The sequence below is a fragment of the Canis lupus genome, chromosome 33 (assembly GCF_011100685.1).
Source record: "Canis lupus familiaris isolate Mischka breed German Shepherd chromosome 33, alternate assembly UU_Cfam_GSD_1.0, whole genome shotgun sequence".
NCBI lineage: Eukaryota > Metazoa > Chordata > Mammalia > Carnivora > Canidae > Canis > Canis lupus.
The window spans coordinates 18451717-18469313 of record NC_049254.1 but is presented as its reverse complement, the minus strand read 5'-3'; the positions used below and the strand labels follow the sequence as shown (position 1 = coordinate 18469313).

The 17597-nt window shown below is 38.8% G+C and overlaps 1 protein-coding gene across 1 annotated transcript in view; it reads left to right on the top strand.

Moving 5' to 3' along the window:
- Window positions 1–943: 943 nt before the first annotated feature.
- The window catches only part of SPICE1 (spindle and centriole associated protein 1), a 57716-nt gene continuing 41062 nt past the window's right edge, over window positions 944–17597 (top strand). Inside the window, 5 exon segments of the mRNA XM_038582839.1 lie at window positions 944–1071; window positions 7300–7398; window positions 10305–10352; window positions 14710–14832; window positions 14834–14854. Of these exon segments, the coding sequence (XP_038438767.1) occupies window positions 7300–7398; window positions 10305–10352; window positions 14710–14832; window positions 14834–14854 (291 nt within the window). The 5' untranslated portion in view covers window positions 944–1071.

The window sequence follows — 17597 nt, the reverse complement described above, 5'->3', positions numbered from 1 at the left end:
TATGTGAAGCCTATTGTGAACACAAGTAAATGTTATATGTGAAAAAAAGATCAAAAACGGCTAAAACAAGTGAATATTTTATGTGAAGCCTATTGTGAAAACAAGTAAATATTATAGGTGAGAAAAAAAGATCAATAAAGGTGAAAACAAGTAGATATTATAAGTGAAGCCTATTGTGAAAACAAGTAAATGTCATATGTGAAAAAAAAATCAGTAAAAGTGAAAACAAGTAAATATTATACGTGAAGCCTATTGTGAACACAAGTAAATGTTATAAGTGAAAAAAAGATAAAAAACGGCTAAAACAAGTAAATATTATATGTGAAGCCTATTGTGAACACAAGTAAATATTATAGGTGAGAAAAAAAGATCAATAAAAGTGAAAACAAGTAAATATTATATGTGAAGCCTATTGTGAAAACAAGTAAATATTGTAAGTGAGAAAAAAGATCAATAAAGGCGAAAAGAAGTAAATATTATATGTGAAGCCTATTGTGAAAACAAGTAAATGTCATATGTGAAAAAAAGATCAGTAAAAGTGAAAACAAGTAAATATTATACGTGAAGCCTATTGTGGACACAAGTAAATGTTATATGTGAAAGAAAAAGATCAAAAAAGGTGAAACCAAGTAAATATTATATGTGAAGCCTATTGTGAAAATAAGTAATTATATGTGAAAAAAATCAATAAAGGTGAAAACAAGTAGATATCATAAGTGAAGCCTATTATGTGTGAAGCCTGTCGACAACTTTGTTTTAGGGAATTCACGAGAAAGTGGCGAAGGCTTCACGCCCACCGCCCGCAGCGCGGCCCCGAGCCTCGCGCCTCGCGGGGAGCCCAGGGCTGGAGCGCGGCAGCGCAGGTGCCTCCCCGCCCCCGGGTTCCCGGGACGCCCCGAGTCGGCGCCTGCGCACTGGCCGCACCGCATCCGGGCCGGCGAGGGGCGGGGCCTGGGTAGCCTAGGCAACGTCCCGGAAGTGGCGGGCTGCGCGAACCTGTGGCGGGCCGGGCGGCTCTGGCGCCTGGAGGTGGTTTAGTGGCGGCGGAGGCGGCGGTCGGCCGACGGCAAGGCAGGTGGCGACGGCGCGGCGGAGGCCTGCCGCCTGTGCCCCCTGGTCTCCCCGGGCCCCGGCCCCTTACCCTGGTGTGTGGCGCCCCGGCCCTGAGTGCGCTCCTGCTGCCGGCCGGGGGCGGGGGGGGGGGGGGGGGGGGCGGAGCCTCCCGTAGCCGCCCGGGACGCTGCAGACTGGCGGGAGGCCGGGGCGCAGGGAGGGCGGCTTCAGGGGGCCGCATGCGCAGGAGGGGCCGCCCGAGAGAGCCTTGGGGGTGAGTGCGAGGCGGAAGGGTGTTGCACGCCGCGCAGAAAGGATGGCGGGACCCACAAGGGCGGGCGACCCTTGCACGGGCGGGAGACGGAGGCCGGCGGGCCCCCGAGGAGGGCAGAGGGCCCGAGGGCCGCGGCTGGGCCCTGGATTCCTCCCTGCGGGGGAGAGCCACGGTCCTCTGGGGCTGAGAGCTGCCCTCTGTCCTTAGATCCGGGTAAAGGATTGACTGCAGGAGCAATGTAGGGAAGGAGGCCCTGTTCCCCTCTAGCCAGAGAGGATTTGCTAAATCTCACCGTAATTCTCCTTATTTGGGGACCTCCAGCGGCTTCCTGAGGGTCGCTTTAGGATTGTGTCCCAACTGCTGTAGCTTAGAGGGCCTCTCTAAGGGTCTGTCCTCTCTGTCCCTTTGCATCCTCTTTCTAGACTCTCACCTTCTCGGTTCTGGTCCAACTGAACTTGTCAAGCCCTTTGCAAATGCCTTTACTCCCTCCCACCAGGAAGATTGTTTTCCCCTTTTCGCCACGTCTAGCTGGTTTTGATGAAGAGGGGGGGAAGGATGAGAGAGGGTTATTCCAGGGAAAGAATGCACAGATTCTGGTATCTGATTGGCTACGAGACAAGAGGGATCAGAAGGTGATGCTAAGGTTTCAAACTGGAGCAACCAGAAGGATGGTCATTCTGTTTGTTCCACTGAGCTTACCGGTTATGTAGTAAGGACTAGAGGTTGGTAGGGAGGGGACGTGGGTGATTAAGTTGTATTTTGACTACACTGTATGTGAGATGTTTGGGAGATGTATACAGAAGGCAGTTGGAAATGAGCACTTTGGGGTGTTGGGGGAAAACGTGAATCCTTGATGATTTGGGGCTCATTTCTACAGTGTGTCTATATGCCCAGGGCATTTGTAGCTTCGTTCAATGGAAGGAGCGAGATCACAGAGGGAAGATGTGAACTCCCTCTAGGTGATCTGGAAAGGAAGCCGCATGAGAGCTGGCCCCATATTAGACCTGTCTACTGTTTGATCTCCAGTGCCTGGCCAGAGTCTGGCAGGTGAGAGATTCTCAACAGCAATTACTGAATGAAGAGAGAGAGTGTCCAATGGAAAGATAAGAGGCTTGGGATAGGACTGTGGAGCTTTTTGATTATGTGGTATCTGAAGAGGGACCAACAGAGCCTGCAAAGAAAGGGAGAGATGAATAGGAGAGAAGCCGGGAGAATGTCGTGGAAGCCAAGGGAGAGGAGGGCCTCCAGCAGTGGGAGTCTATAGAGTTGGAAAGGGCTTTAGAGGTAAGAAGTCGCCAACACTTTCATCCTTTGGGAAGCTATTAATATTTTGGATTTTCTCCAAACAGGCCTAGATTTTCTGGGCTGTGCCGATTTTGTACTCCTTAGTACTATGAGAATATCTCTGCAGCCTCACACATCGGTATGTAAGCTGTAGCTCCCTGATGATACCTGATTTCTGTAAATAGGTCAAAATACCTTTGTCAGACTACGAGGTCTCATCCTGGGTTAAGAAAAGATATGACCGCTCGTATTGGTGCTGTTCAAGAGGACACTTTTCAGGGCAAGGGTGGTTCCCACGTTACAGAAGTTAGCTGGTGAAGGGGAATCCACGAGTGGGACAGCAGCTTAGTTCTCCGTTTGTGACCTCAGCACACGCAGGCTGGAATTTAGAGTTGGCCACTGTATTAGTCTCCTACGCTGTGTAACAAAACACCACAAACCTGGTGGCTTAAAACAGTACTCCTTTATTACCACATGGTTTCTGTGAGGCAGGAATTTGGACATGGTTTAGTGGGGTTGTGTGCTTAGGGTCTCACAGAGGCATGATTAAGGTGTTGGTGGTCTGTGTTCTCATCTAGAGCCCAGCTCGGGAAAAGTCCGCTTCCAGGCTCACGTCCCTTTGGTTGTTGGGAGAATTCATTGCCGCTTATGGCTGTATGCCGAGGGGTCTTTTTACTGACTTTCTGCTGTGGGCTGCCCACAGTCATCTGAATTCCCAGCCTTATGGCCCTTTTCATGGGCAGTCACAAGTGGCGATTGGCTTCTTCAGGGCCAGCAGGAAAGACTCGTTCTACTCTCGTAAGACAGAGACCCGTAAAACATAATGTGAAAACAGGAGTGACATCTCCTCACGTTTGCCTCGTGTTGTTGGATAAAACAAATCACGGGGGGAAGAAAACCCAAACAAGTCCATGGATCCTATCCAAACTCAAGGGTAAGGGATTATATGATGGCATTTTCATTGTGGGTAATCACAGCCAGCTTTGCTAGGCTAAATTGAAGTTAAAAAAAAAAAAAAAAAAAAAAAGGAAACTGGTGTGTCCTGTCTTAGTCCATTCAGATTTCCATATCAAAATACCAGAGACTAAGTAGCTCAAAAATGAGAAATTTATTTCTCATAGTTCTGGAGATTGTGAAGTCCAGGATCAAGGCTCCAGCATGGTCATGTTCCAGTAAGGGTCCTCTTCCCAGTTCACAGCCAGCACCTTGCTGTGTCCTCAGATGGTGAAAGGGATTAGGGATCTCTCTGGAGTCTCTGATGACAGTACTGGCCCCATTCACGAGGGCTCTGCCTCCCAAAGGCCCCACTTTCCAAAGCCCTCACCTCCTAATACCATCACCTTTGAGGATTAGGATTCAACATGAATTTTGGAAGGACACATTCAGACCATAGAATATACATTCATTTCATCACTTTTTTGTTTTTCAGTGAATATGGTTTTATTTGGACATAACATTTTCTTATGCTAAAATTGATAACTTCACATTCCCATAAATAATGCTCAGGCATTTGTTCAATGTTTGTTAGTTTTTTTTTTTTTTTTTAATTTTTATTTATTTTATGATAGTCACAGAGAGAGAGAGAGAGAGAGAGGCAGAGACACAGGCAGAGGGAGAAGCAGGCTCCATGCACCGGGAGCCTGACGTGGGACTCGATCCCGGGTCTCCAGGATCGCGCCTTGGGCCAAAGGCAGGCGCTAAACCACTGCGCCACCCAGGGATCCCCGTTAGTTTTTTTTTAAAAAAAGATTCTATTTATTTGAGAGAGAGAACAGGAGCAGAGGGGAGAAGCAGAGGGAGAGGGAGAAGCAGGCTCCCCCAGAGCGGGAAGCCCAACAAGGCTCAGTCCCAGGTTCTTGGAATCACAGCCTGAGCTGAAGGCAGAGACTCAACCTACTGAGCCACCCAGCTGCCCCTGTTCAATTGTTTCTATTAATTTCTATATCTCTTTGCTCAAGAAAAGTTGTTTGGATACATTTATATTTGTCATCAGAAGTCATCATTCGCGTACAAATAGCTATGATTTAAAAGATACTGCTTTTCCTAAATTTCAGATACTGTTATATTGAGGGCCTCACCTATATCTAGGGCCTCAATAGTGGAAGAAAGAAGTATATGGGCCTTTTTGATTGTTCATAAACTTTTGCATACTTCAGATTCATGGTTGGATTTTTAGAATTGAGGCTGGGAGAATTTCAGCCTCTGAATAAGTATAGTATTTTAAATAATATAACTTGAATTATTTTAAGAGTAATATGGGTTCATTGTAAAAAATTTGGAAAATCTATAACCAACCAGAGATGACTCAGTGTTAGTGCCATTTTCTAGGAAGTGCATTATATGTAGTCAGACCTGTTTTTTTTTCTTTTTTTTTTTTTCAGACCTGGTTTTGAATGTCACCTGCCAGCTGCCCATTATTATTTGTGTGACTTTTGAGCAATATAATATACTTAATCTCTCTAACCCCCTTTTTGTCTCATTTGGGAAAGGACTAATAGTTGTCACTGACACCATAGTCATTGATCCTAAGCAGAACTTAGTAATGTGCTAGGTAGGGGTTCTTGGCTATTTATGTCTTTAATTAGTTCCATTTTACAATTATAATTATAATTTTGAAGCACAAAAGTTTTAATTTTGATGGAGTCTGCTTATTCTTTTAGTGTTCTATCTAAGAAACCATTGCTTAACCCAAGGTTCATGAAGATTCACACTTATGTTTTCTGTTGGGAGTTTAATAATTTTAGCTCTTATTTTGAAGTTGGTGATTTATTTTTAGTTAATTTTTATATATGTTGTGAGGTGGAGATCTTGATTCATTCTTTTTCATATAGATCTCCACTTGTCCCAGCACCACTTATTGAAAAGACTTCTTTCCCTATTGAATTGTTTGTTGGCACCTCTGTTGAAAATAAACTGACTATAAACGTAGGGGTTTGTTTTGGACTTTTAGGTTTTTCTCTTCCATATCTTTTGTTTATTTGTTTATTTTTATTTTTTTAAAGATTTTATTTATTTGTGAGAGAGAGAGAGAGAGAGAGAGCATGAGTAGAGGACAGATGCAGAGGAAGAGGGTGAGGGGGAAGCAGATTCCCCACTGAGCAGGGAGCCAGATGCAGAGTTCAATCCCAGAATCCCAAAATCGTGACCTGAGCTGAAGGCAGATGCTTTACTGACTGAGCCACCCAGGCACCAAATTTGTTTATTTTTAACAAAGATACTCTATTTATTTGAGAAAGAGTGCACTCATGTGGAAACATGAGTCGAGGGGAGGGGCAGGAGAGAATCTTTAAGTAGACTCCCTGCTAAGCATGGAACCTGATGCGCTGTATCTCTTGACCCTGACCCTGAGATCACGACCTGAGCCAAAACAAAGATTTGGTTGCCCACCCAACTGAGCCACCTCTATTCCATAGGCACTCCTCTATTCCCTATCTTTTAAAATGGTATTTATGGTTCTACCACTTACTTTGTGACCTTCACAGTTGGTTATTTCTTCATCCCTTAGCTTTCTCATCTGTAAAATGAGTAATAAATAGTAAATGCTTACTGGAATTACTGTTAGGATTAAAGGAAATACTGTGTGGGAAGAGCTTACTTAGAACAATACCTGACTTGTGTTAGCTATTGCCGTCATTATCACCATCTCCACTGTCCTCATTACCATCAACACTGTCTTCATAATATGACTTAAGTGTTATTCTCTGACTCATATGTGACTTACCTTTTTGCTGGATTGTAAACCCTGAAAATAGATAACATGTTTGAAGAGTCAATGTGATTGATAAAACAAAGCGAAGAGAACTGAGAAGCTCATGAAAATACTCGCATTTAGATGTTTTTTGTTATAGTAGACCAAATCATTTTTTAAAAATGTACTTAATGGAAAATACTACAGTCTTTGTTTCAGGATAATTTGGAATAAGGGGTCAGCTTCAAAGTTCTGTAATTAAATTTAGGTGTATAATGAAGTTTTGGAATGGGAGTCATGTACATATGTCGCTTGTTAAAAGTCACATATATGTATTGTAAAATTCTAGTGTACAGGGACTATGAGCCTTTTTCTAATTTTGTGTAATATTTCATCCAGTGTCTGTAGCATTGCTATTTTAAGAGTGCCAAGCAAATATTGGCAATTTCTAAATGCTGGTTTAGTATCAGTAATCACCGCTATTTAGTATTATGTGGAAATATACTAGAAATGTTGTAACTCATTTGTTCTCTAAAATTTAGCCATTTTTATCTTAGGCAAGTAAGCTAGTGATTTTAAGTGCTAGGATGCTTAACAAAAAGCTATAGCTCTCTTTGCCTTTTTCCTTTTGTTTTCAGATTGTTAGCCAATGACTGACATTTTCTCTGTTAATTATTTAGTTTGTAACTAATGACAAAGTTTATGCCCGTTGTCGTTGCTCTGTGCTTTATATCATAATTTGTATTCCTGGAGTTCTTTATTAAGCAAATATACATAAGTTATTAACTTAGAACCTGTTTTATCATAGTTATCAGTACAGCTTTTTAATTGTGAAGGGAGAGAACCAAGTATTTTGGTAGACTGTTCCTTTCATTATGCTTACATTTTTCTTCTGACCCTTGAAAGTTTATTTTCCTAGATGTCTTTGTCCTTATCCAGTGAGATGTAATTACCACTTTTTCTTGTATCTTAAAAATTTGATAATGATTATTGCTTCTAGATGTCACTTGTCAGAGTGAACCGTTATGGTCCCCGGGGAGGAGGAAGGAAAGTGCTGAAAGTAAGGAAGAAGAAAACATCACTGAAGCAAGAATGGGATGTAAGTCTAGATGGGATAATAAACCTGTAAGATTGCTCTGGAGGGATAGATGTGATGACATGGCCCTAGTCACTCGATCCAGGGCTCTGAATGTAATAGGGTGGAATGGGTTTCTGGGCATGTTATATCCCAGGTCTTGGAGGGAAGAGCAGAATCCTGTGGGGATCTTTTAGAATCCACATGTCAAGTTCGTAACTTATATCTCCTTTGAAGAGGAAATCTTAAGAAGGCGGGAAGTATGTTTTTAAAAAGTACGGCCTCCTCCACTTTGAGAACTCACTGTTTTAAGGCAACTGTAGCTAAACTGTGTCACTGAAATCTGAATTTTTTTGTACTTTCTTAAGATTTGCCTATAGCAACCAGTGCTATCATAATCATGTGAGTGGCATTTTTGGCTGAAAAGTGGGTAATTCTTGCTCTCTTATTCCTTGAATTATTTCTTTTTCACCTCCAGAAGCTGGTCAGTTTCAGTACAAAGGTTCTCTTTAGAAGACAAGTCTCAAGTACCTGGGACATATGATTCCTGGCTCCCATTCTGATTACTGTTTGGTATTATCAAGGGTATCTTTATCTTTCACAGCTTGGTACTTTAGTTTGAACCATTGACACTTTAGGTGCCTTTACTTTCTGTTGTGGAGAGCAACTAGTCAGGGACTACTTTGGATCTCAGAGTTTCTTTTGGACTTGGAAACTTCTGAGCAAACTGAGAGCCTTTTTGAAGTGGCTCAGGGGGACTTACCTATGTTTATATTGCTTTGTTGTCATCTGATTGGCTATAATATTTTTAAAAAAGATTTTATTTATTTATGAGAGAGAGAGGGAGAGAGAGAGAGAGCATGGAACTGGAACCTGATGCGATACTTGATCCCAGGACCCTGGGATCATGACCTGCTGAAGGCAGATGCTTAGCTGCTTAGCTACCCAGATGCCCCTAGCTATAAAATATTATAAGGGTGTAATTCCAAGGCAGTGAAACTTATTAAAAGGAAAAAAACTGCATGTGATAACTTAAAAGTTGTCCACTTCAGAGTGGTTACTGTGGGACATTTAGTATTTATTCTGATATGCTATTGCTCAAAACATAATGGAAACCCACCATTGAAATTACATTTCCCTCATTTGTTTTTTATTATCTCCAGTGCTGGAAAAATCTATTTTTTGTAGACTGACCTTGGAAGTAGTTTTAAGTCATTTGGAGTAAATGGTACATGAAGGAGGAGAGAGCAAACTGAATAATACTATTTTGATAAAAATAGTGAGATGTTCTTTGAAATGGCTTGTAAATGATATTTAAAGGTAATTTCAAGAAAATAGTTTTAAGCAATAGTAACATTAATGAAATTATATTTTCTTCCAAGACAACTAAGTCTAAGCATATCCCTTATATGCCTGAATTTTATTATGATTATTAAAAATGATTCTTAAGATCTTATGGTTATATATTGTGGTTTTCTAAGTTAATATGAAAGGAATAACAGTTTTAGTGTAGAAAACCCCTGAACTAATTTAAACTATGGCCAAAAAGTTTAGTCTTTGAATAAATCAGAAGTTATATCACCAGACCCAGTTCCCTGTCTTTCCATTAGAAGAACCCTAACTTGTTTTATTTCCTGCCTTACCAAATCTGTGTAACAAAATGGCTGAAGTCATTTTGGAGAGAGCCAAATTGTAGGGCAGCTACTTCAAGCTGCGTAGACTACGCATTGCACAATTCTAAGGGATGCTATTTACATGGACCAGGAGTAATAATGGAGTTGTGGGGTGTGGAAGACCTGCCATGTTGGTTTAGTGCCTTTTTACGAAGTGACTGTTTTCACATTTGATGAAATTATACAGTGCCCTCAAACTTTATCCCTTATTATGTATGAAACATTCTATGCTTAAGTTGTTTGCATGCACACAAATTTAACCTCCCTAAAGTAATCACAGTTTTATATTTTAGGACTCTTTAGAGGTGCCTCATTCCCTGGAATGCAGCTTGAAAACTACAATTTTAGTTAAACTTACTCATTTTGAATTATATACTACCCTGTTTTATTCCTTGTTTTAACATAATATATGCCTGCTTGGTAAATTTAGTGCTTATTTTCTGTAAGACACCTAAAAATAGCCTGTTATTTTTTAATAAGACAACTAAAAATAATCCATATTAATATTTAAATTGAGAATACTAGTTCCTGGACAGGAAGTCTTTTTGGTCCCAGGACTTTGAAACCTTTCAGCCATTAAAATCCATTTTGTACTCATACCTAACCACAGATAAATGAACAGTGTAAATTCATAGGTATGACATAACTCTCTGAGTGAAAAAATATGGTAAGAGGTTTGAATAATAAAACTAGCATTTTATTTTAATTAAAATAAACACATTTCTTTTATATATTGTAAAAAATAGAAATAATTTCATTCAGTTTAAAATAGCAATTTTATCTTGCTAAAATGTGATGATTGGACAAATCCCTTAACTTTTCAAAGAAAGGTTTCTTAGAGGTTAGCATGCTTAGTTAAGTACATAATCCTTTAACTGAGGCCCATCTGGCATGTAGGAGAAAAAAAGTACACAAGGCTTAAACTAATAAAAGAAGGCTTTTGAGAGGTTCCTTGCTGGCTCAGTCAGTAGAGCATGTAACTCTTGATCTTAGAGTTATGAGTTTGAGCCATAGAGATTACTTTAAAAAAAAAGTTGAAAAATTAAAAAAAAAGGAAAATGAGTTTATCAAAAATAAACTAAAATTGATTTAAAAAATTTTTTTTCACCTAGTTTAAAGAAATTTTTTTCCTGCAAGAAAATTACCCAAAGAAAGTGAATAAATATTGAAATCCTATTTTTTTAAAAAAATCTGGTATATACTAACATTTTATAAGCTTTTTTTCTTTTTTTAAAAGAAAGTTGCTCTATTTTGCAGAATACTGTGAATGATCTAACAGTTCATCGGGCAACTCCTGAAGATCTGGTAAGTTTAATATCAAAAGATATATTCAGTGTTTCATTTGATATTTGGTTCCTGACCTTCAGAATAGAAACCAGGGGCGCTTCCTGGAAGTTGGTTAGTTATATTTAATCTTGCTTCTGTCTATATAAAATTGAAAAGCATATCACCTGGACATCCTGATTTTACCTAGGAATGTCACTTAGCATGTATTACAATTTTATTAGATAGACTTGGTTTATAGTTCAAGTCTCTCTCTTCTAGTATTGCCCTGTATGTCTTTTGCTATCTATGTAAATCTCTAAACTTATTTATTGATATGTCCATCTGCAATCATACTTTAGTCTAATGTACTAATTTATTTCTTGAATATGCCCTGTGTATTTCCACATTTGAGCCTTAATTCATGCAATTTTCTTTACTTAGAACAGTTTCTCTACCTTCTTGTCTACCTGTCCAAATCTTACTTTGCTTCCTTATCCTAGTTTAGTCTTACTTTTAAAAAGGTTTCTGCTATAGATTTTTTTAAAAAGCAGCTTTATTGAAATATAATTCACATACTATAAAATCCGCCCTTTTAATGTGTATGAGCCATTGGTCTTCAGTATATTCATAGGGTTATGTCACCATCATAGTTTTCTAATTTAAAACATTTTCATCACTCCCTGAAAAAACTCTGTACACATTGACAATCACTCCTTAGGCCTTCATTCATTCCAACACCTGGCAACACCTAATCTGCTTTATGTGCTATATGTGCCTGTTCTGGACATCTCACGTAAATAGGATACAGTGTGTGTCTTTTTGTGTCTCGCATAGTGTCTTCAAGGCTCATCTGTGTTGTAGCATGTGTCAATGCTTCATCCCTATTATTGCTGGTACTGTTACATTGATTGTAAGGATATACCATATTTTTTGTTTTTCCATTTGTCTTTTGCTGGACATTGGATTATTTTCACTTTTTGACTATTATGAATGAGGCTGCTATGAACATTCGTATACAAGTTTCGTGTGAACATAGGTTCTCAGTTCTCTTGTTGTATACCTGGGAGTAGAATTGCTGACTCATGTGGTATCTCTACCGTTATCTTTCTGAGGAGCTGCCAAATTTTTCAAAGTGGCTGCACTATTTACATTCTTACCAGCAGGCATGAGGGTTCCAATTTTTCCATATCCCTTGCCACATGTTATTACCATATTTTTTTGTTTTAGTTTTCCTAGTGAGTGTAAAGTGGAGTCTCGTGTTTTTTATTTTCCCTAGTGACTAATGATGTTAAACATCCTTTTGTGTGCTTATTGGCCATTTGTATTATCTTTTTTGGAGAAATGTCTATTCAGATTTCTTAGCCAGGGGATCCCTGGGTGGCTCAGCGGTTTGGCACCTGCCTTCGGCCCAGGGCGCAATCCTGGAGTCCCGGGATCGAGTCCTGTGTTGGGTTCCCAGCATGGAGCCTGCTTCTCCCTCTGGCTGTGTCTCTGCATCTCTCTCTCTGTCTATCATGAATAAATGGAAAATTAAAAAAAAAAAAAAGATTCCTTAGCCAGATAAAAATTAATTACTTGTGTTTTTATTATTTTATTTTATTTTTTTAAAGATTTTATTTATTTATGTGAGACACACACACACACACACACACACACAGAGAGAGAGAGAGAGAGAGAGGCAGAGACACAGGCAGAGAAGCAGGCTCTATGCAGGGAGCCCAATATGGGACTCGATTCTGGGTCTCCAGGATCAGGCCCTGGGCTGAATGCAGCACTAAACCGCTGAGCCACCCGGGCTGCCATACTTGTGTTTTTATTGTAGAGTTATAAGAGTTCTTTGCATAATCTGGATCCAAGTTCCTTATCAGATATATGATTTGTCAATATTTTCTCCCATTCTGTTGATTGTCTTTTCATTTTCTTGATGATATCTTTTGAAGCACAAAAATTAAAAAAAAATTTTAAAGAATTTATTTATTTATTCATGAGAGAGGCAGAAACACAGGCAGAGGGAAGAAGCAGACTCTCTGTCGGGGAAGCCTGATGCAGGAGTTGATCCCAGGACCCCGGGTTGATGACCTGAGCCAAAGGCAGATGCTAAACCACTGAGCCACCCAGGTGCCCCCCAAATTTTTAATTTTGATAACTCCAGTCTATCTGTTTGTTCTTTTGTCAACTGTGTTTTTAGTATCATATCTAAGAGACCATTGTTTAACCTAAGGTTTACAAAGATTTACTATGTTTCTTCTAAGAGTTTCATAGTTTTAGCTCTTATGTTTAGGTCTTTGATCCATTTTGAATTAATTTTTGTGTATAGTATGAGATGGGGTCCAACTTCATCTCTAAATGGATAACCATGTACCATTTGTTAAAATGACTATGCTTTCTTCATTGAATTACCTTGATACCCTTGCTGAAAATCAATTGTCTGTGAACCTAAGGGTTTAGTTTGGGCTCTCAGTTTTATACCACTGATCTACATGTCTATCCTTGTACGACACAACAATGTCTTGATTTTTATAGTTTTGTATTAAGTTTGAAGTTTTCTGAAGCTGCCCAACAATTAGTATCTCCTCTAAACTGTTGTCGTACTTGCTAGGTACATGAGGCATAGCGTATGTGCTGTCTAATGCATTTCATTTATCTTTATTTGTACATTTGGCCTTTGAACAATGTGGGGGTTAGGGGTGCCAACCTCCTGCATAGTCAGAAATCTGCATATAAGTTTTGACTTCCCCACAACTTAACTACTAATAGCCTACCATTGACAGGAAGCCTTACCAATAACATAAGTAGCTGTGTGTTATATGTATTATATACTGCATTCTTACAATAAAGTAAGCTAGAGAAAAGAAAATGTTATTAAAATCGTAAGGAAGAGAAATACACTTACAGTACTATACTATAGTTACTGAAAAAAATCCATGTATAAGTGGATCTGTGCAGTTCAAATTTGTATCAGCAAAGGGTCAACTGTATGTGCCCAATCTCCCTGGGCAGATTTTTAATGCTTTTGAGGGATAAGGGCTATCTATCTCTTGTATGTCTTTGTGGACCTAGGAATCTTAATCCTGGTAGATACTCATTAAATATTTTTGAGGTTAATAATGATGCCCTATTGATTTAAAATTTTTTTGTTATGAGAAGTTTCAAAGTTACATGGAAATGGGGGCAATAGCATAAAGATCTCCCATGTACTGTTCACCCAGATATAATAGTTAATAAATTTTGCCATAGTTGCTTCATTTTTCATACCTTTTCCTTCCTTCACTGTTGCATTTTAAAGCAAATCCCAGATAACATGGCATTTTGTGCCAACATATTCAGTTTGTGTTTTAAAAAATACATTTTCTTATGTAACCACGATGCCATTATCACACCTAACAAAAGTAACAATAATTTTTTGATATTGCCTAATTCCCAGTCTATATTCATACTACCCCAGTTATCTCAAAAATATCATCTTCATTTGTTTTTTGTGTTCAGAATCCTTACACAGTATTTGGTTGTTGGTCTCTTAATGGACTGATTTCATATTTACATGGTAAAAACGCAGCAGTATATTTTATCAGATGCCATATAGGTTTTGTTCATGTTCATTGTTCTGAATACTAGAGTGCTTGTAAAGCCAATATCTGCTCCTATTCCTTAGCCATCTCAGTGAACTCCTCTCTCTCCTCTGCTCTTAAACTATGGCTCTTATTTCTCCTTCAGGAATTCCACTTTTCTGGAGTTATACATTTCCAGTGACCCACTTCCAAATGTAGCCATTGCAGGGCTATAAAAATATTGCATTGTTAGTTTTTGGTAGTGATGTGAGTACTATGAAATGGGTGTGTTTTTGCCACAGATGGGTTAGTGAGCTTTGTGCCTTTTTACATTGTATTCAGTGTGTATGTGTTGGTGTACGTATATGTGTGTGTGTGTGTGTGTGTGTATGTAATTGTACATGTACACACGTGTAAATGAAAAGTTTAACAATAATTCTTAACTTCCTTATATATGATTTACTCTTAACATTTTCTATTCTATATTCTTTTTTATTTTAAAAATGTTGGTTGACCCACTGATTGATTTTACTGTCCATTAAATGAATCCTGGTCTGTAGTTTGGAAAATAACATTTTATTGGATAGTCTTGTACAAAGGAAGTAGAAATTAATATTTTTTCATTTTGTCTTTTTGCTAGGTTTACTAGTTCTAGGATAATTCTTTTTTTTTTTTATCACTTTTGAAAATTTAGAAGATTGAAAATTTTGGTCATGAATATGTATGAATATACACATTTGGACCAGAAAGAAATTTTTAAAAGATGAACTAAATTAGGTGGTCCCACCATCTGAATAGGCAGCTTCTTTGTTCCTGAAACATTCTTTTATATTTTTTCTTTTGTACAGATACGTCGTCATGAAATACACAAATCAAAGAACAGAGCATTAGTACACTGGGAACTCCAAGAAAAAGCTTTGAGGAGAAAATGGAAGAAGCAGAAACCAGAAGTTTCTAATCTTGAGAGAAGGAAGATTGTCTATCATGAAGGAGGTATGCTAAACTGCATTTTCTTTAGAGTTAGAGAAGAAAATAGTTTTCTCTCTTTTCCCCCAAGTTTGATTCACATTGGAGAGACTCTAGTATTATGACTGTGTCCTTATATGATGGATCTACACATGGACTCTGAAAAAAGGAGCAGAGTGATGATTAAAGTCTAGTTTGGAGGTTTGAATTCCTGCTCTGCAAGTTACTGTTTATGAAACTTGCCTGATTGTATTGTTATGAGATTTCAGTGATACATACTAACTGACGAATATAGTCCTTGGCACATAATTAGTGCCTTATATACATATATAAACTGCTGTAATTATTTTTCTCAGCTCACACACACAGTGCTATTAGATTGATTACTCTGCAAAAAAAAAAAAAAAATGTACTTGTCCAACAAGTTAGTTAGTAAGCCACTTGTCTTTACCTTAACCTTTTGCCAGATGTAGGGTATTTGGATAAGTTATCAGATATATAGAAATAAATAATATGGCAAATAAGAGGAAACTACAGCAAAAACCTTTTATGGATGAAATCATTGTGAAGGAAATATACTTTGTAGTGTTGCTTCTTGTTCATTATTGCAGCTTATGGCACCTGTCTGGGTGATCTTTAACTGCAGCTGTAGATTACTCTGTCTTTGAGGAATTCGTTAGTCTTGTTAGTGAGATGTAAAAGTCCTAATCTTATATATCATCAGGAAGAATTCTATCTCCCGAATAAATGTTTACATGAACTTGTAAAAACACCGGGGGGTTGAAAGACTATGGTTCTTTACAGATAATTATCTTTTGGTAATCTTGGACAAGGTATGCGTATTTGAATATTAGGTAATAATTCTCAGTGACCAGGAAAAAAGGCAGCCCCTTTGAGGTGGCTCTGGGCTTTTGTTTCCCTTCTCTAGTGGCTCCTGCTCATGTCCTGAATTGCTTATATGAGAATGGATGCAGTAGAATTAGGGATTGAAGGAGGCTGGTGAGAGAGGATGAATGAAGTCTCTCTGCCTTCCCACCAGTGCCATTCCTCAAGCTCTGGAGTCTGCACATTAGTTCAGTCAGTGTTGAGATTGTCCATTTAAAAAAAAAAAACACCATATCTGGACTCAAAAATACCTATACTCAGATATTCTGATTTAGTAGATCTGTGATGTGACCCCACTTAGGTACTTTTCAGACAGTTTTTATGTACTTTTAATTCATTGCCTGGGTTGAGACCCTCTGCTGTTAGTAAGAGCAAGTATTTCCATTAGCAATATATTTTGGAGGTTATCCCGTGTCAGTATTTAGAAATCTACCTTTTCCTTTTAATGGCCAGGTAATATACAAATGTACCACAATTTATTTTTCCAGCGCTTTATTTGTGCCAATTTAGGAAGTGTATTGGAGTATAGTTTAGGCCTCAGGAAAAAAAAAGAAGATCCCAAGATATAGTGGTTTAAACAAAATAGGAATCTATTTCTCTCTATGAAACTGTTCAGTGGTAAATAGTGGTTGGTACAGTCTCTGGGGTCTTTTATTCCAGGGCTTCTATCTCTGAGTAGAGAATGGCTATTCCAGCTTCCTACGGCTGTATTCCAGCCAGCATGAACAGGGAAAGAGAAAACATGCTACTCTTTTTACATATCACCCAGAAATTCTGGCTTATATCCCACTGTCCAGAAATTCATCACATGACCATTCTTCCTAGAATGATGGTTAGGAAATCTAGCTAGGAACTTGGCTCTTACTTGGGAATTCTTTTGTTAAAAGGAAAATGAAAAGAAAGGAGATTGGTAGCAGATCTGTCACCCACAGATTGTTACCGGCCTTGTCACCATAAATAATACAACGAATATCCTTGTATATGTTTTTAAGTACATGTAAAACTATATTTGTAGGATAAATTCTTAAAAGTGGAACTGCTGTGTCAAAGATATGTGTATCTTTTATTTCAGGGTTACTAAATCTGTAATGTCTCTATTAAGGGATATGATGGGATTGAATGATGAAGCCTCCTTGGGCATATTCACCTAGGTGGTATTTTTATTACCAGTACATCCCCCAGAGCTGGACTCCTAGGCGAACAAAGTTAAGAGAAAAGCTCTTTGGCTAGCATAATCATTTGCTGTGTGATGTGTTCGTATCATGGGAATCAGGCAAATGAGGGTCCAAATTCAATCAGAGAGAGGGAAAATTTGATAAAGATTTTATAAATTCTGAAAGTATAATAACTTCCCAAGTTTCTCTGTAATTTCCTCTTTCTTTTTTTTTTTTTTTTTTTAAATTTTTATTTATTTATGATAGTCACACACAGAGAGAGCGAGAGAGGCAGAGACATAGGCAGAGGGAGAAGCAGGCTCCATACACCGGGAGCCTGACATGGGATTCGATCCCGGGTCTCCAGGATCGCGCCCTGGGCCAAAGGCAGGCGCTAAACCGCTGCGCCACCCAGGGATCCCTAATTTCCTCTTTCTATCTGGTTTTTATTACCAGAGAACAAAAGTGCTAGGATAAAAAGTTTTTCATAATGTTTTTGAAGAGACTTTGGCTGATCCTTAGCAAATTCAAGATGTGTACCAGTATTCATAAGTTTGACTTTGCACTCCATGAACCCATCCGGAGAAATAATGTATACAGATGGGCTTGCAGAGATTGGTTTACCTATCAAGAGGGTGAGGTTTATCAGAGAGGAGTGATAAATCTAGAGAGTGCAAAAGAAAGCCAATACACTGATCTGTGGTCTCTCAACCCATCTGCCTTAAGAGGGC